The sequence below is a fragment of the Callorhinchus milii genome, unplaced genomic scaffold (assembly GCF_018977255.1).
Source record: "Callorhinchus milii isolate IMCB2004 unplaced genomic scaffold, IMCB_Cmil_1.0 Scaffold27, whole genome shotgun sequence".
Lineage (NCBI taxonomy): Eukaryota > Metazoa > Chordata > Chondrichthyes > Chimaeriformes > Callorhinchidae > Callorhinchus > Callorhinchus milii.
The window spans coordinates 4207348-4226083 of NW_024704768.1; the positions used below are offsets into that span (position 1 = coordinate 4207348).

Below are 18736 nucleotides of genomic sequence, written 5' to 3' on the forward strand. Positions count from 1 at the left end.
ATCCTGCACATGGCACTGTTGCGTGTACGCTTAAAGGTGGGTTGGAGATGGACAAGGGGCAACGTACTTTTAAATATAAAGCTATCTTCTCAACGTTGGGGGGGGGGGGGGGAGGGGGGAGAAAGGGAAGCTGAAAACAGTCAACGATATCTAATTGGTTACGGACGTCTAGCCTCCTAGTAATTTCTTTCTATCTACCACCAAAAGGTAAAACTCCTTGGTAATTACTTCCCATCTCCACGTCTGCAGGGAGTCAATCCACCTTGATGGCTCAGGTGAGAGCCTTTAGCAATATGCACTCAAGATATAATAAGAATAATCCTTGCATTTGATACAGCGCCTGATCACTTCTTCCGAGACGTCTCAAAGCGCTTCACAGCATATACTGTAAGGTGAATTGACTGTATATTTTGCAGACGAAACTATTGCACAGTACATCAGCTGGCTGGCTGGAAATCAGTCTAGGACATCAGTGGATTGTTTCCTAAACTTGTGGGGGGTGGTTGGGGAAGGAGGATGGTGGTGGTGGTGGGGGGGGGCAAAGGTCAAGTCTTTATAGGGACAGAAAGCTACAGAAAGTTTCTCCCCTTCCTAACATGAGTTACACCTCATTTTAAGAGGACCTCGTCACACGGAGTCACAAATGTAAGCAATCATATATTCTTTTCTGGGGGGTTGCAAATACTGCAATGGCCAGTCATTTGCAAACAGCAAAGCGTCCCAACTTGTATCATGGGACGTAGGACCACATGCAGGGCACTGGATCATTCCCGAAGGCTTCGAGTTTTCACACCGTCTACCCACTTGTGTTCGTAGTTAAAGGTGCGCGTCCGTAGAAAGAATCGTGGGATGGGTGGATGGATGGATGGAATGACGAGCAGATTCACTCTCGTCAGGGATGTTAGGACATTAATAATGTTGCACCAGCATTTTTTTTTTAAATCTCTCTAAACGCTCTTCGATAAGGAACTGTAGTCATTCACCTCTCGGCTGCTTCTCTCCACTTAGGGCACTATTCAGGGTCCGTTCGGCCTAGAGACAGACTCGTTCTTTGAGCTCGTTCTCAAAGAGATGTCAGTCGCTATCGATGCTGCTTTGTCCACACAGCCACTGCTTCGAGCAGGCCAATGCTAGCCCCGGCTTGGCTTGGCTTGGCTAGAGCGCGTGCCCATACAGAACCATCAAGACCCCCTTCAAACACAGCGACCTGCGGTTTCTGAATGGCATTCAGTGCGAGAATCTCCAGCATTCAGCCTCAACACCTTTAGACACAACACTCACTGCCTCGAGACAAAACCCTGTTCCAAACGCTGGCTAGAAAATACTCACCACCCACATCCTTTCCCCTCCTCAAACAAGCAGATAACAGATGCCAGAGTCGTGACCTTGTGTATATGTATGTGTATATATATGTATATATATATTAAAAAAATCAAATGGTAAAATGCTGATTTTTTAAGATGTTTGGTGCTGGACTTGGGGAGATTATTCCTGATCTCATTGCTAGCTCATCTAACTTGTTCTACAGGAAAGGAGAGAGAAAGAGAGCGAGAGAGAATTTAAAAATGTAACAAGTACAATCCTAGTAAATAAATAAGTTATGAGCCCGACGTTCCACTCAAGCAATAATATAACCCAAATGAGGCAAGAATGTATTTCAATCATTCCGGTTATATAAAAGCCCCCAGAATAGGTTGTGACAGGCCACCCCGCCCAGGGTCTGGAGTACACTGCGAGGCTTACTATTTGGATGATCATAAATCAATGCCACAAGTTCCGAACGAACGACGGAAAGATTTTGACAGAACTCCGTACTTGATTGTGGAGTGGATTGAGCTGAACTGAGCCGAAGTGAACAGCGTGTTTTTTCTGAGGGTCCTTTCCATACACGACCCTGCACAAGAGGTCGAGGAGGAGAGCCAGAGGGTTGGGGGGGGGGGGGGAAGAGAGGTACACTCCGGGCAGGCTGTGCCGCCTTGTCTCTTCGGCCGGGAACGGCAGTGATTAACGAATACGCCCACTGTCACCAAGTTTCTATCATGGCCCAAAATGGTGGTCGTTATATTTCTTACAGAAACGCATGCCAAGATGCCTTAACCACCCCCACCCCCCACCCCCAATGGTCAGCCAGCTTCTTATCCTTTAGCTTCTGATCAAGCAGACTCGGTCACTTGTGCAAGGAGCACATTTACAACCCCGGGTTACTGAGAGAGGCAGTCGTGTCCTTTGAATTCCTTTGTCGGCGAGCTGCAAATATCGTTCCTCTTTCCGAGCTGCAAGTGAAGGCTGAAGGCGTTTACTCAAGTCTCTGCGTCTGTCGGAGATCGCTCACTTGAGGATTATGTGATAACTGTCGCTACTCTCAGCTGCCAAGAGAAAGGAATGAAAAAGGTGCTTAGACGGGCGACACAGCAAACAGCAATAGATTTACAAGGATACTCCTTGCATTTGATATAGCGCCTTATCATGCCTTTCCAGACGTCTCAAACCGCTTCACAGAATATTCTGTGAAGTAGCGACTGTGTATTTTGTGGGCGGAACGCGGCAGCCAATTGCACACAGCAGCGTCCCCACAAACAGCCGTGGATTGAGTGACCAAATCGTTATTATTGTGTTTAATTTTTAAGGGGTCAGCTTGGCATGGCCTAGTTGGTACACATTATAGTAAATTCCGTGAAGTGCTGTGAGACATTTTGACGATGGGATATGGCGTTGTATCAAAGGCAATGAATATTATAATTATTATCTTTTAGTATGCAGCATGTCCCAATTAGAATCAGAGCCAGCAACTGATATAAAATGCCGACCAGGCTGAATAATCTTCGCCAAAATACTTGTTGTACGTCCCAAAAGATAGTGCGGTTACCTTTCAAAGTGTCCAGCACAAAACAGGATTCATCTTGGAAATTTTGGATCATCTGGAAAGAGGCGAAGCAGAATGAGTACCAACAGCATTACCGCATGTCGGGAAAAACACTGCTGATTAAAAAAAACATTTAAGAACATTGCTATCAGAAGTCCGTCAGTCGGATGTCACAATCTTTCCCTCAAAGTTGACATGCAGCAGCAAACTTGCCAGACCGCGCTTTCAACAGCAAGCTGTTTGGTTTTATCTGGTTAAGCGCCAGTAATACTCCAACCATGGCAATATTCTATTGAATTCAACTAATCTGCACTTGTTAATTTAGTAACTACTGAGGAACAGAACATTTTCCCTTCAGGCCCTCAGGCTCGTTGCTGAGCACTTTGGGTCAGATTAGCTGCCGAGTAAATTTTTACTCCAATTATGCCCTAAAACATACAATTACCCTGGAATAACTTTCTCCGTTGACCTTGCTCGCTGTTCTGTGATCGTCATGGAGTGATTACAAATTGAACGTCAAACCAGAGCTATTCTTCAAAGTAAATAAAAATCGGTCACTCAATCCACGACTGTTTGTGGGACACCGCTGTGCGCAATTGGCTCCAGAAGGGCCTTACCTCATCGCTGACCAGCACGTGGATGCCCGTGGGTCCCTGCTTGTAAATCTGATTGATCTGACGAGGTGAGATGTTGAAAAGTTGAGCGATCTTCTCAGTCAATTCGACCGCCGTCAACTCTTCCAAATAAATGGCGTGGTACACTGCAACACAGAGAGAGGGGCGCAAGCCTTCAATAGCCCATCTTGGCATTTTTAAAACCTACCCAAGTGAGAGGACCCGGGTTCGATTCCCGGACGGGTCGAAGCGTTGGGTGAGTTTTGTGTGTAAAACGTGGAGGGGTAACCCTCGACATGTAGCGCGGACTGGACTGAAGGACCCACCGTAAAAAGAACTGTTGACTGAATCCCCGTTTTCGTGTTTCTGCGGAGGCTGTTCCCGCACTTGCTGGGACTCCTGACAAACGTAAACCGTTAGCCTCGGTCTCACCATCCTAGATAAGCACGATAGGGAAAACAACGGGTTTGACTGCAAGATAATAATCTTAAATATAAAAGCGACATTGGCCAAGGACACATCTTACTGCGGTTCCCAGGGTTATATATTTTTTTCCCCCACAGGATCCTTTTTAACCCCACAACTTTTTTTCCTTTTAAGACCGTGAGCTAAATAATAGTGTCGAAACTAGGAGCAAAGCTGCGCGTCAATCACGTCGGGAGGGCATCCCAAGGTGCTGGACGCTCAAGGATTTGGACCCGAGTCGGGGGTTGCTGCAAGACTTACTTTCCTTTGAGAGCGTTGAAGAGTCGAATTCCATCTGCGGGTCCGCAGATCTGGATAACATCATCCCGGGTCAGCTTTAACAGATCGCTGCCTGTAGAGGGGAGCCATTAGATAAGATAATCCACAGCGTCTCGGAGCGCTTCCGTTTAATCAAACAACTTGATTTGAATTTTTTTTTTGTACGTGTTCTGCACTCAGGGAGTTTCGGCTGGTTAACCTTGCAGGATGATTTATTATTATACACAGACAAGCACACACATAGATATTACTTCTCCTACATGACCCGGGCCCACATGACTCAGCAAGATTGACCGCAGTGAATTAAAAGAAAATTGGCGGTCACTCAATCCACGACTGTTTGTGGGGACGCTGCTGTGCACAATTGGCTGCCGCGTTTCGCCCACAAATTGCAGTCGATTCACTTTATAGTATATCCTGTGAAGCGCTTTGAGACGTCTCCACGACGTGATAAGGCGCTGTATCAAATGCAAGGATTATTGTTAGTATTAAGGTAGTAAATTAGGTACCAGAGAAGTTTGCGAAGAGCCTGCAGTAAGGAGAGAAGCGGTTTCTGTGCAGCCACTGCTGTGCGTCCTGAGGTGTGGCTGTTGGCAACAGGTTCTGCGACAACATAAGGTAAGAAAGTCAATCAGACCCCAGCCGGGAAACGTACATGCAGATACAACGAGAACATAAGAAATGCTGGGGCCAAATAAAAAGACCAAGGTCCATCTAGTTCACCTTCTACCTTCCTGGCGGTAGCACACGCCCCGAAAGGTCAAACATTCCTCAGGAGATTAACCCACACGATTACAGTTTCTGAAACTCTGGAACACTCTCCCTCAAAACCCTCCTCTTTGCCCCCTCTCCCCTCTTTCAAGTGGTGCCTGAAAAACCTTCCTTTTCGACCGTGCTTACGCGGTCACCTCCCTCTCCCTTCCCTCGCGGCTTGGAGTCAGGCTCCGCCACTGTTCAGCGCTCTGAGACTCTGCCCCGCGTGGAGGGCGCTATTGAAGTGCAAGTTGTCGCTGTCTGTGTTTCAGCAAAGCTTTACCTGGTTTTCTGAGACGGGCGACACGGACAACTCTCGACAAACCCACTTCCGAAAGGAACCCAATGCCTGAGGAGAGAAAAGCTTATGAACGAGAGGCCATCGACCTGAAATGTTAACTCCACTGTTCCCACCCGCTTCTGTGTTTAAATGTTTGTTGAAATCTGTCCCACCGCACCACACAAACACCACCAATAAATTGAATTTACACAGCGCCTTTCACGTCGAATGGACATTCGAGGGTTTGCTTTCGTTTAAACCAACAACTCTGCAAGTGCACACTTTGGAAAGAAACGTCCTCCCACCCCCTCAAAAAAAAAGTAATAAGCTGTCTCTACTTTAATGAATGCAACGCAAATCCAATGACTACGTTGTTATTGCAAATTGGGAAAAAAAAACATGACAAGTTTCAAAAAGAATCAATCTCCACTGAGCGGAAAGCCGTTTCAAGACGTCTCAAAAGCGCTTCACAGGATTTTACTGTAAAGTGTTGCGACTGTGGATTTGCGGGTGAACTGCACAAGCACACTTGAACCAGATAAACACAAGAAAAAGGCACTTTCACTTACACTTACATCAGTGTTTGGAGGGCCTGGCTCAGGCTGGTGATTTGGGGATCCATTTCTAAAATTAGATGGGATTTTTTTTGAATCAAAAACATCCAAATTTAAATCAAATCAGTTGACATCAGGACACAGCAGTGACTTAAGACTTACCCTTCAGAGATGGTGAAACTGCTGTGTGAGCTGCTGAATCCGGGAGATGCTGTGTTGTTAACATAGGAGATGTCAGGCCAAGGAGAGCACTGGAGAGAGAGTGGGGGAAGAGGAAGAGAAAATACTTGTACCACAAATGTTTAAACAGTAAAAAGATTCCTCTGTCCACACGTTTTTAACATACACCCCACCCCCACCCGTGTAATGCATTACTGTGTCTCTTCGCGGAATATACCGTGAAGTGAATCGACTTTGCGGGCAAAACGCGGAGCCAATTGCACACAACAGTGCCCCACAAGTGGATTGAGTGATCAAATTACTATTATCATTTTTTTTTAATCAAGGGATTATTACCCCCTGGAAAAGCAACGTGGAAACTTGTCTAAGGTTTTGCCCTGAACGGGAACCGGGAACCAAACCTGGGTCCTCTCGCTCGCCAGGCAAGCTCTCCAACCACTACACCACAGGGCTCCCCACTCTACTCCTCAGGTATGTACTGCCCAATGCAACACTGCCCAACGCCCGAGCTCCAGCTATCTGTCAGGCTGATGGAGGCTGCAGTCCTACCTCTGTGAGTATCGTCGTCTCGTAAGAGGGCTGATATTTTTCCTTCTCTTGCGGAGTCCGTTTCTCCATCTTCTCTCTGTCCGTTTTCTGTTTTCGATCAGCTCCTTTCGGCTGCAAGTGAATCAGACACACGTTCTTATAATGGAAACAGACAAACAAACAACCAAAAAACACAGGAAATTTACAGCACAGGAGAAGACCGTTCAGTCTCAAAGTGCTTCACAGAATATACTGTAAAGTGTAGTGACGAAATAGGCCAGAGAGCAATGAGAAACGGGAGCACAGGGCACTGTCTGCACGTTAAACATATTGTTTAATGTTACACTGCCTAAGGCAGCTTTGTGTGACAAAAACACTTGATATATACTTCAAGTCACTCCAACGAACAAACCAGTTAAGTGTAGTGTAGCCTTATAGTTCTGGCTGCCCCGCTATGCAACACAGGGTGAAGAGAGATTGAGAGCATCTCTGATCAGTTCTTCTCCCTGCCTCCCCTGACAGCCAGCTAAAAGTTGGGCCAGATTACGTCAATTTGAGCCCAGTGAGAAAGTCTGCAAAACTAGGATTCCGAATCAAGCTTAAACACAGAGCCAGCACAGGCCCCATGGGTCAAACCAGGTCCTTTGCGCTATTAAAGTCAATGACTCGATTCTCCACCAAACCCAGTTCACCGTGTGAAAGAAATGCAGGCTTAATATTGGAATAAAAAACCTTAAAGCAAAACCTTGAGGCATTTATTGCTAAGCAGCAACTCTGGAGTGGTGTTAGAGTACTGTCTAACCACGTGACAGAACCTGACCCAATTTCAAGGCCCATTACAGTGTGTAGATATAACTGATGTGATTTCAAGCTATAAAGCCAGTCTGGCTTGACAATCTGTGGTCTCAGCTCGCCGTGGCAAAGGTTTATTGATGGCTTCGGTGCTAATGTCTTTGGAAACCTGCCACGTATGCGCAGGAAGACGTAAATACCAATTAAAACTGCTGGTTGAGGAGATTTTACTGAAGGTCAATAAAAAAAAACGCAGAGGCAGCACGGCAGCTGCAATCTCCTGCCTCACAGTCCTCTCGGAAGCCTAGGTCGGAAAAATATTCCCATAAGTTAAGTGTTCCTTCATTGCTCACCTCCTTTCCGCAGAGCGAGGCACAGCATCACAGTCTCCGATGACAAATGTGGCAAGAAGTCTAGCAATTTAAGCTGGGCTTTGGTGGGGGAGGGGAAGAGAATGAGACAAAAGAGGTATATAGCAAAGGGAGAGGAGGAGATTGCTGGGTCCTCTTGCTTGCGAGGCGAGCGCTCAAACCACTACACTACAGGACTATATAAAATAGGTCCCATTAACCCTTTACGCACACAATCCATCGAATTTGTAGCAGTGCGTCCAGTTGAGGTCACCCTCCAAGTGCCAGCAGAGCATTGCAAGATCAGCAATAAGATGTTGACAGTTCTAGTTTTACAGGCGGAACAGGTACTTGGAGGACAGCTTTGGGATCGTTAGTGTCTGGTATCCATGCTGGTGGCATGAGATATCTGGTATATGCAGGAACTGACTGAATGGGAAGAGATTAGTAAGATTAGCTTTGTTTTGATGCACTGTGTAACAATAGAGAAATTGTAAACTTTCCAACAAGTGCCCACATGTATTGTACAGTTTGGGGAAGGTGTGTGTGTGTTGGGGGGGAAAGCTAAGAAGTACAATGTAATCAGTTGAACCACCAAATTGATTATATACTGTAATATACTTTATATTTATATAGGCTGTGCACAATTGACTGCCATTTTCCGCACAATATCGTCAATCCACTTTACAGTATATCGGGTGAAGCGCATTGAGACGACTCGAAGACCTGATAAGGTGCGATATCAAATGTAAGGATTATTATTATTATTAATAATATATTTCTATTTAATATACTTTACAGTATATTCTGTGAAGAGCTTTGAGATGCCTGAACAACTTGATGAGGCACGCTATCAAATGCAAGGATTATTATTATTATTAGATTCAGACACTGAGGAGCTGAGGTAAAGATGTCACGCAGGGTAGGTTCAGGCCTAGGTTGCCGTACCTTGAACACTTTGATTTGGCAGCTGGCTGAGTGTAGATGTTCAGTGTACTCGCCATTTTCCATCTCCTTGAAGGTATCGATCTGGATTCGGAAAGGAACCCCTTTCTCCCCTCCATGCTTTCTGGTGGTGAACTCGGTGCTGATACAATGAACCTAAAGGAAACAGGCAGACGGACAACGTGACAGAGGGAAGAGCTAACGCCGTCAGAAAGCACGCCATTTAGAACCATAGAAACATATAGCACAGGAGGAGGACATCTGACATTTGATCCCAACCCCCAGCTCAGGTCTAAATCCCTGAAAGTCCAGCGCCTTAGGACGTCCTCCCGCTGTGAAAGGCACTGTGTAAATGTCAGTTGTTGTGCCCGTGCTGGCTCTTTTAAGATCAATCCTTTCAAGTCTCATTTACCTGCCCTGTAGTTGACTCCTTTTTCATTATTCATCCAGTTCCCTTTTGAAAGCTGATAAGTAGCTGATACTTAGTAGATTATGCCCCAGTATTCTAATAATTAGTCGGAATTAAGATTTCTCGACTTCCCTCCTATATTAAAAATGAAGTTCAGATGTTTCTTCTGTATGGCTATTTTGTAAGACCACCTGCCCCATCTTCCTGTTGGGCCTGAAGACCTTTTCTTTTTGAAGACCTCTTCAACCGTTCTCACGGTCAGCTCGCCCCTTCCCCCCAGCTCAGCATCGTGCTCTGCCACTGTCAAGCGCTCTGGGACACTACCCTGCCTGAGAGGCACTGTGTAAATGCAAGTTGCTGTTGACCAATTCATATATAGAGCAACTCTCCAAACACTGCACGGAACGAGGTAACCAACGGAAGTAATTGTCCTACCTGGATAAATACAGAGGTTCTCTTTGAAGGGTCCCAAAGGAATTCGACTGTGTTTAGCTGAGTTGGGTTAGCTCTGGGGTCAACAATCCCGACCGACAAAGGAATATCTAAAGCCAACACAGACAGTCGTTACAGTGTGCCTTTCTTTAAAATTCAAATCTAACAATGCTGACATTGCTGTACGCAAACTGGCTGCCGCGCTTCGCCCACAAAACACGCAGTCACTCCATTTCACAGTATATCCTGCTTGAGACGTCTCGATGACGTGATAAGGCGCTGTGTCAAATGCGAGGATTGTTATTCCCCGGTTGAGTGGGTGACAAGTCACCTGCTCCCAGATCATTGCCAGGACAGATTTATAACCAAACGTTGGGATCCCACTCTGTGCAAAGCCGTTTTATCACACTGACGTGCGTGATGGGAGGTTGCAGGACTGTGATTTCTGATCAGGTGTGCTGAAATTGGGAGCTCGTCGGGTCATAAAAATATAAGAACGAACCGGTCAAGTCACTGAAAGCAATTGAAATGAAAACAGAAATCGCGGGGAAGACTCAGCAGGTCAGGCAGCACCTATGGAGAGCATCTGATTGCACGTGCAACACGGCAAACAATGGCAGACACGTTACCTAAATCCAGGATTCTATCTCCAGGCCGGTTCCACCTCCATCCCTCCAACTGCTGGTGCTCTGTGTACTGCAATCGCCGGTCATGAAACACCACCCGGATAATGCTCTGCATGTAACACACGTGAAGTTGGGAACCAGACGTTTAATATGACCCATTTAACATCAATTTCAAGATCCTCACACTCGTTTTCAAATCCCTTCATACCCTGGCACCTCCCTACCTCTCCGACCTACTTACTCCTTCAACCCACTACTCGCTGCCTCCGGTCTCCTGCTTGTCCCCTGTGCCCTCCGTTCCACCATTAGTGGTTGCACTTTTAGCCACTACGCCCCGAAACTCTGGAACTCTTCCTCAATCCCGCCGCCTCGCCCCTTCCTTCCCCATCTTCAGGGCGTGCCTATTCGACCCTGCTTACGGTCACCTCTCCCTCCGCCACTGTTAAGCGCTCTGGGACGCAAGTTGCTGTTGAGCGATGCAAAGTATGAGTTACGCAAAACTTATTAATAATAGGAAATTCCCGACTTAGGCGATTACATATTATATGACTATATTTTATCCAGGCCACACATTCCAGCTGATAGATCTCCACTCAAGACGAAGATGGACCAGAAGCAGCCTCACTGTATTTGCCAACATCCCTTCCTCTTCTCACCTTCACATATTTGCCATTGATTTCTGGCAACTCGCCCAATTTCCGATTATCGAGCATCCGGATTTCATAAGACTGTCCTGAAATCAGAACAAACCAGAATAGTAATGTCATAATAATCATCATCAGAATAATAATCCTTGCATTCGATATAGCGCCTTATCACGTCATTGAGGGGTTTCAAAGCACTTCACAGGATGTACTGTAAAGTGTAGTGACTGTATACTTTGTGGGCAAAATCCGACAGTCAATTGCGCACAGCAGTGTCCCACCAACAGTCATGGATTGAGTGACTAAATTATTAGTTTTTTTGGAAAGGGATCATTACCCCCAGAAAAGCAACTGCCAATCGACTAACAACCAGGTTCCTACTTACAGCTAGGTAAACAGAGGCATGTGTGTGTGGAGCAAAGAAACTTGCCTAAGGTTTCTCCCCGCCCGGGAATCAAACCCAGGTCCTCTCGCTTGAGAGGCGTGCGCGCAAACCACTGAGCTACAGGACTCCACTGGGAAAGGGTTCTTTTTGCCTGCAGGACTCCACAAAGAGAAATTCCTAATGTGAGCGGTACTGAGCCTTACCTTGGTTAAGGTATGTAAGAGTTTCATCGTGGAGCTTGACGGCTGGGGAGGTGGCTGAACATAGGACATACTGAAAGGGCAGAAGTTTATTCTCATTTTCTGGAGGCAGATTAGACTCTTCCTGCTTGAAGATCGGTAGTGCAAGCACATCGCTAGATGCAGATCAGAAACAAAACAATAAAATGAATCCAAACACTTTCACTCAAGATTACATTTATATTCACAATAATCATCCTTGCATTTGATACTTGTGCTTGTGCATCGTTCTGACTCATTTGCCTGAGTCGGAAGATTGTGGGTTCAAACCCCACGCCAGGACTTGGAACTCATATAGTCTAAGATGATACACCAATGCAATGCTGGGAAAAAGTGCTGGACTGTTGTAGATGCTGTTCTTTGGATGAAACGTTAAACCGAGCTCCCCATCTGCCTGTTCAGCTGGACGTTAAAGATCTCCTGGCACTATTCAAAAAGATTTTGTTTTTCCCAGGTTCCTGATGTGAAAGGTGCTATACCAAGTGCGAGGATTATTATAATATAGCACCTTATCATGCCATTGAAAAAGTTTGGTCACTCAATCCAACACTGTTGGTGGGACACTGCTGTGCGCAATTGGCTGCCGCGTTTCACTCACAAAATACACAGTCAATCCATTTTATAATATATTCTGTGAAGCGCTCTGAGACATCTCAACGACGTGATAAGGCGCTATATCAAATGCAAGAATTATAATAATTATTATCATTGAGATATCTCAAACCAATACAACACTACATTTGTATCACGTCGGGAGGATGTCCCAAGGGTGGGGTTGGGATTAGGGAGGGTGGAGGGCAGGGAGGACGGCCGAAGGCGCAGTCGAAGAGGAGGATCTTGAGACAGAATGACAGCTTTAATGACAATTTCAAAGTAAGAGCAGTTCTTCTGTACAGCATCACTGGTCAGGTAAAGGCCCAAATAACCAGCCTGGAGTCTGGAGGAGCGAGTCTAGTCTGGAGGAGCGAGCGATCAGTCAGTACGCTTCATTGGAAAACAGCTGCGAAAATCACATACACAAACAACCATATGCAACCTTTGCACGATTCAAATTACGGAGCATATCAAGTCACAGGAAAGTATCTGAACCATTCCACCAACAGCAGTAGGATGGAGATCCAGATCAAATCCTTAAATAAACTTCAGGAACCGAAGAGGAGTAATCCAATGTGCGGCTTTAGCTCAGAGGGCACGACAGGAAGTGGGAAAATACTACGCAGAGTGTTGTGGCGAGATCGGAGTCCGAGGGCTGGCTGCTTAACGAGGAGGAATCCGAAGGTCATGAACTGCACGGACAAACGCGGGTTCATGACAAAAATGGCAGCACAAGCTTTTAATCACAATAAAAATAATAATAATCCTTGCATCGATACAGCGCCTTATCACGTTGTTGAGATGTCCCAAAGCGCTTCACAGAATATACTATAAAGTGGATTGACTGTGTATTTGTTGGTGAAACGCAGAAGCTAATTGCGCACAGCAGCGTCTCACAAATAGTTATGGAGGGATTATTACCCCCGGAAAGTGATCTGCCAAGTAACAACCAGGTTACTGCTGGGTAACAGAGGCACGCGGAGTAAGGAAACTTGCCTAAGGTTTCGCCTCTGGAATGGATTTTGCATCCACACAGCGAGGAATAACAACGTCAATCAAAAATAAAGTGAGCGACAGAAAACCCGATACTACAATTGGGACATAGAAAACACACCCCAAAAAAACCTGTTCTTCAGAGAACGTCAATTCACTTCCACCACTGGAGTAGTGTCTAACCGTTTTTGTCCACCTGCACCTCAATCATACGTGATTCCACTACATATTATTGAGAATGATTGGGAATGACCCTGTGTGGCTTTCCAGTAAGAGTACAAATCGAGGGGAAGAGAGAGACAACCACCACCACCACAAATTGCGTTCGTATAGCGCCTTTGACGCCATTAGGGTTACCAAGGTGAAATAAGTTGCCCCGTCAAAGAATAAAAAAAAGTGACAAAATGAAACGTACGTCATCTGAGAAGCACGTTGAAAGGTTTTCGGTGAGCAAAAGGGTTAAAGGCTATTACTCTGAAAAGCATGCTCTACAAATCCCATTAGTGCAAGGGGCTTGAGCACTCAACTGTGAAGATAGTGGATGACTTTGTTCATATTCAAGCCAAAAGCTATCTGCGTGCAATTGCTGGGAGCAAAGCCAGCCTGTACCTTTTCCAATGAGATGTGACCAGGCAAAAACACCCAAAACACTTTACTCTGTAAACAGCACTCGGTAAGAGGCAGAAGGCATCTTCCAAGCTGCTCGACTACGTTACTGACACCTCTAGTGACAACATAATTTGAAGAAGTCAAATGGGAAAATACTACAAGTACTGGAAAGAATGCATTACCAGGTAGAGATGTGAACCGCTTCTCAAGGGAAAGCAACATAGACAAGTCTCTTTACGCACATCAGGGCAAGAATGCAGTGATAACTTTATCATACCAGTTTAAGCGCTCTAAGACGCTACTCTGCGTGGAGAGCGCTGTGTGAGTGCAGGTTATTGCTGTTACCACTGCACTTGAATGAAGTCTCAATAAACACAAATGTCAACTGAGGCAGAATAATAATCCTTGCATTTGGTATAGCACCTGATCACGTCTTCAAGATGTCTCAAAGGGCTTCACAGAATATACTGTAAAGTGGAGTGACTGTATACTTTGTGGGAGAAATGAACTAAGGAGCCACACTGATCTAAGCCAAGAATGGACCAAACACCGATTCTAACACTCTACCAAACCAAACCAAAGCCACAACAACAAATCACACTGCATACAAATAGCGTTTCATGTCGGGAAGGACACCCCAAAGCACTGGGCAGTCAAGGACGTGCACCCAAAGCAACGCCAAATGGGATTTATAAACACCAAGTACAGAAAGACGGTGAAGCTCTTGCACAGATAGGCTTCTCAATTTTCGGCTTGAATATCAGCAGATTCATCTGTTACCTTCACAGTTGAGTGCCCCAGCCCTTCCACTAATAGTGTTTGTACGGCAAGTTTTCAGAGCTGGAAGCGTTTCATTCACCTAAACCTACTTACGATGCCCCTTTAAAAATAGCCATTTGTTCTAACACCCTGTACGGTAAATACAGTAATCTCTTCCGTTGCCCATTGCCATTCATTAGCGGCCAATAGCTACTCTCTGTCCATTTGTCTTTCGCTCTTTCATTTCAACGGGCATCATAAAGTTATTCTATCATGTTCAACCATCAGTGATCACTGTAACCAAATACAACGGGTAGAATAAACTGCTCAGCTGACACAGCAATTCACATCCAGCAGAAAGCCAAAGGAGAAAGACAGAGAGCTCACTTACAGGCCCGAGGGGCTGTGAGAGAATATGAAGGTCAGTTCAGGTCAGCTGTCTCAGTCGGGCGATCAAAAGAAGCTGCGTGTTCAGCATTTATCTTAACATCCTCAACCAGCGGAATACGGCCCCAAACAAACCCGCAGATTCAGGTCATGTTGGCTGCTGCATTTCGCCCAGAAAATACACAAGTCAATTCACTTCAGTATATTCGGTGAAGCGCTTTGAGACATCACGAAGACGTGACAAGGCTCTGTATCAAATGCAAGGATTATTGTTCATAGCCGGGCAGGAAGTTATTGAGTTATTTATCAAGTGGCTAAAGACTAGCTAAGACCCCAGGAATACTGAAAACTACTTGATGAAGTGGTTATTAGTTGAGTGCTCCCTCAAGCACCAGCAAAGCTGTCCGCAGGTCTGTCCAAAGAATCTTAGCTGCCCATCATCAGGTAGGTGATGAGAGGCCATCTACATTGACAACCTGCGTTTACACAGCACCCTCTCACGCAGGGTAGCCTCCCAGCGCACTCGACAGTGACAGAGCACGACGCCCAGCTGGGGGGGAGATGATCGAAAGCACAGTCGAAGAGGAAGGTCTTCGGGCACGACCTGAAGATGGGGAAGGAGCGGGCAAGGCAGAAGGATAGAGAGAGGAAGAGTGCTCCAGAATTTCGGGGAGTAGTGGCTGGAAGCACGGCCACCGATGGTGGAACGGAGGTCATGAGGGACAATCATAAGTCTATTCTGAAAAACAGAAATGATCTGTTGCTAAGACCGAGTCAACAGGTTGCTAAGCAGCACTAAAAATATCCGTCAGCGACTTGGTATGAATAATTCCGCTTTGGTTCAAAGTCCTGAACTCCAGCGGCAGACACACACCGGAAGGAGCATTACAAACATTAATCATGGAAAACCCATTAAAGGGTGTGCAAATGACTTTCATGTAGTGCTGGTGCACTCAACACATTGTGCTATTTGGTAATGAGAGACGCAAGATAGTCAAATCAACAACATACAGTGCTGTCTATCCCTCAGCCAGATCCCACCCTGTTGAGGATAAATAATTACCTGCCAGCAGGCCAGTGAAAAAATACTAGCCAGTACAATATTTTTTGAAGGGAGTGGGGAAAAAGAGAAAGGAGACAACAAGGAATTCATGGATAATGTATCATCATGTAGCATACTCTAGGTATATCCACTTGATATAGCGCAGTTTTTGTGGGACACAGCCAGCGCAATTGGCTGCCACATTTCTCCCACAGAATACACGACAGTTAACAGTATATTCTGTAAAGAGCTTTGAGACGTCGTGAAGACGCAATAATTATTATTAACGTCAGAAGGATGTCTCAAAGCACTTCACTGGATATACTGTGAAGTGTAGTAGCTGTGTAATTTGCAGGTGGACGGTAAGGAAAGCGAGACAGAACATCTATTGTGATCAGTTTGCTGCATTGTGTTTATGTACGAATTGATCATGGCTTAGCCTCAAGCAACAGTTAGCCCTGACTGTATTTAGTCATGCGGCCATAACAATTTAACGTTATTGCCCTAAAGTCAATCAGGCAGGACATCAAGTTCAAGCACACTGCAAAGGGAAATAAGGGCTAAAAGATACCAATAAGAGCCAAATCAGCTTGATCAGCTCTCAGGCATTCCTTAAGATTCTGGGTAGATTGGTTCCATCCAGAGAGCACCTCACTTGCAGATCTAGTAGGTCATGGAATTAGTGTGGCTTTCTGTCAAGCGCTCTCAGACTCCGTCCTGCGTGAAGGGCGCTATATAAATGCAAATTGCTGCTGTTGTAGTGTGCAAGCCAACAAAATGTGTTCAGGAGGACGGCTGCAAGACATCCAGTGATTTTTCAAAGACTTATGATTCGGAAGCCTGAACCTCGATAATAGCTTCAAAACCAAACAGAAATAAAAAAAATAATTAAATCCACGACTGTGCGTGGGGCACAACTATGCGCAATTGGCTGCCACGTTTGGCCCACAACATATCCAGTCAATTCACTTTACAGTGTAACCTGTGAAGCGCTTTGAGACGTCTTGAAGACTATGTCAAATGCAAGGATTATTATTAACAGAATACAGAGTTGTGCATGACAACTTGACAGAACAGGTGGTCCAGTCACCAAGGTTTCCCTCTGCCATCATTGAAAACTGTTTTGGTGCTGTGGACTTGCTCTCACGTAGACCTCACCATCAATGGGTCCGTTCTGTGCCTCTTCCTCCCACCGACTTTCCACCAACATTTGCAATAAATGGAGACTTCAACAACTACTTAGCCATTCTCCTTCTTCCTTTACACATATGGCAAGGTGCATCATTGCCATACTTGCTGATGATTCCACTGTCCGAAACAGCCATTTTTTCCCCCTCTCCTGGAGATTCCCATCACTTATGATCAAGAAACCCCTGACACTGATCAACCTGCTGTGAATATTCAGCACTGTTTTTAACCGGGGGGGGGGGGGGGAACAGAAAAGTTTGACCTCTATACTTCTTCCACATTGCACATTTCATCACGTGGTTTCACTATTCAGTTCAACAGGTTTTGTCATCAAACAAGCAATAAATCAATCAACGTGAAAGAATCCTATTTTCCCCTGTAGCAACGCTGAACTGGTTTTAGGTTTAAGCGACACGGACTTTCAATGTCGTGCATCAGCCCTAACCTGATTGAGTCTAAAATATAGGCACATATCTTGGGAGTCCTGTCGCGTATTGGTTAGAGCACTCGCCTGGCAAGCGAGAGGACCCGGGTTTGATTCCCAGGTGCAAAAACATGGGCAAGTTTGCTTACTCCACGGTAAGCAGGAACCTGGTTGTGGGTCAACTGATGGGATCAAATGCAGCGATTATAAATATTATACCAAATACGGGTATTATTACTATTATTATTATTATCCTTATTATTATTATGTCAATGCAATATTATTATATCAAGTACAAGGATTATTATATCAAATGCAGGGACTATTATCATATCAATACAATTATTAGTATTATATCAAATACAAGGATTATTATTATTATTATATCAAATCGAGGGATTATTATTATCCTATCAATACAATTATTAGTATTAAATCAAATACAAGGATTATTATATCAAATGGAGGGATTATTATTACATCAAATGGAGGGATTATTATTATCCTATCAATACAATTATTAGTATTAAATCAAATACAGGGATTATTATTACATCAAATGGAGGGATCATTATTATCATAGCAATAGAATTATTAGTATTAAATCAAATACAAGGATTATTATATCAAATGGAGGGATTATTATTATCCTATCAATACAATTATTAGTATTAAATCAAATACAGGGATTATTATTACATCAAATGGAGGGATCATTAATATGATGATGATGGTGGAGGTGATGGAGGTGGAGATGGAGATGGTTTACCTCATGCTGTAGGCTCCAGCTCCGAGCTCCTGGCCGATGCCGGACAAACTGGCGTCGAAGTCCTGCACCAACCCGGACTCGATCACCTCATCGGGCATCGGCATCTTCAGGGCCCAGGCCATGGTGGGGAGGGAGGGGGGAGTGTGTGGGGGGAGTGTGTGGGGGGGAAACTGGACACAAGAGAGCGAACCCCCCCACTCTCCCACCCCCCACTCCCGCAGTCAAGCGCTCAAACCCGGGGCGAGGCGACTTAACTGAGGCCGAGGCTTCTGTCTGGACCGCTAGGCCTCAACGGCTTTTTTTTGTGTGTGTGTGCGCGCGCGCGTGTGGGAGAGAGAGAGAGAGAGAGAGGGGGAGAGAAAAAAGTCGTTGCCTCAGAGGGAGGAGGAGGAGGTTAAGGAGAGAGAAAAAAAAAGGAAAGAGACAGAGACAGAGAGGGAGAGAGAGAGGGAGAGGGGGAACGTGTGACTGACACAGAGAGAGAGAGAGAGAGACGCGCACACACACAGACTGACGGAGAAAGAAGCGCCAACGCCAAGATGGCGTCCGTCCGTCGCGCGCCTCCTGACAACCTAACCTGCTTGATGGCGAGGCGGGCGGGTGGGCGGGCGGTGCTGGTGCAGCCAAACTTGC

The 18736-nt window shown here is 45.5% G+C and overlaps 1 protein-coding gene across 2 annotated transcripts; it reads right to left on the reverse strand.

Annotated features, from left to right (window-relative positions):
* Positions 1-1640: 1640 nt before the first annotated feature.
* Positions 1641-18259, reverse strand: tfcp2 (transcription factor CP2). Of its 2 annotated transcripts, none has more exons than XM_042344265.1 (16): positions 18104-18259; positions 11303-11454; positions 10727-10803; positions 10074-10179; positions 9448-9554; positions 8607-8759; positions 6538-6648; positions 5971-6059; positions 5830-5878; positions 5258-5323; positions 4731-4824; positions 4204-4294; positions 3804-3913; positions 3481-3623; positions 2867-2918; positions 1641-2366 (listed from the first exon to the last, which is right to left on the reverse strand). In XM_042344265.1, exons 1-16 carry the CDS (start codon positions 18223-18225, stop codon positions 2329-2331), a joined length of 1560 nt encoding a protein of 519 aa, XP_042200199.1. In that variant the 5' UTR covers positions 18226-18259; the 3' UTR covers positions 1641-2328. The 2 variants fall into 2 exon arrangements, with proteins under 2 accessions (XP_042200199.1, XP_042200198.1); XM_042344264.1 differs by having other exon boundaries at positions 5824-5878.
* Between the last annotated feature and the right edge of the window lie 477 nt (positions 18260-18736).

Coding starts and splice junctions, on each gene's coding strand:
- tfcp2 (XM_042344264.1), bottom strand. CDS start 18,225: ATGGCCTGGGCCCTGAAGATGCCGATGCCCGATGAGGTGATCGAGTCC. Junction 11,455..18,103: donor GCTGGAGCCTACAGCATGAG/GTAAACCATCTC, acceptor ATCTGCATCTAG/CGATGTGCTTGCACTACCGA. Junction 2,367..2,866: donor TGTGCTGGACACTTTGAAAG/GTAACCGCACTA, acceptor TTCTCTTGGCAG/CTGAGAGTAGCGACAGTTAT.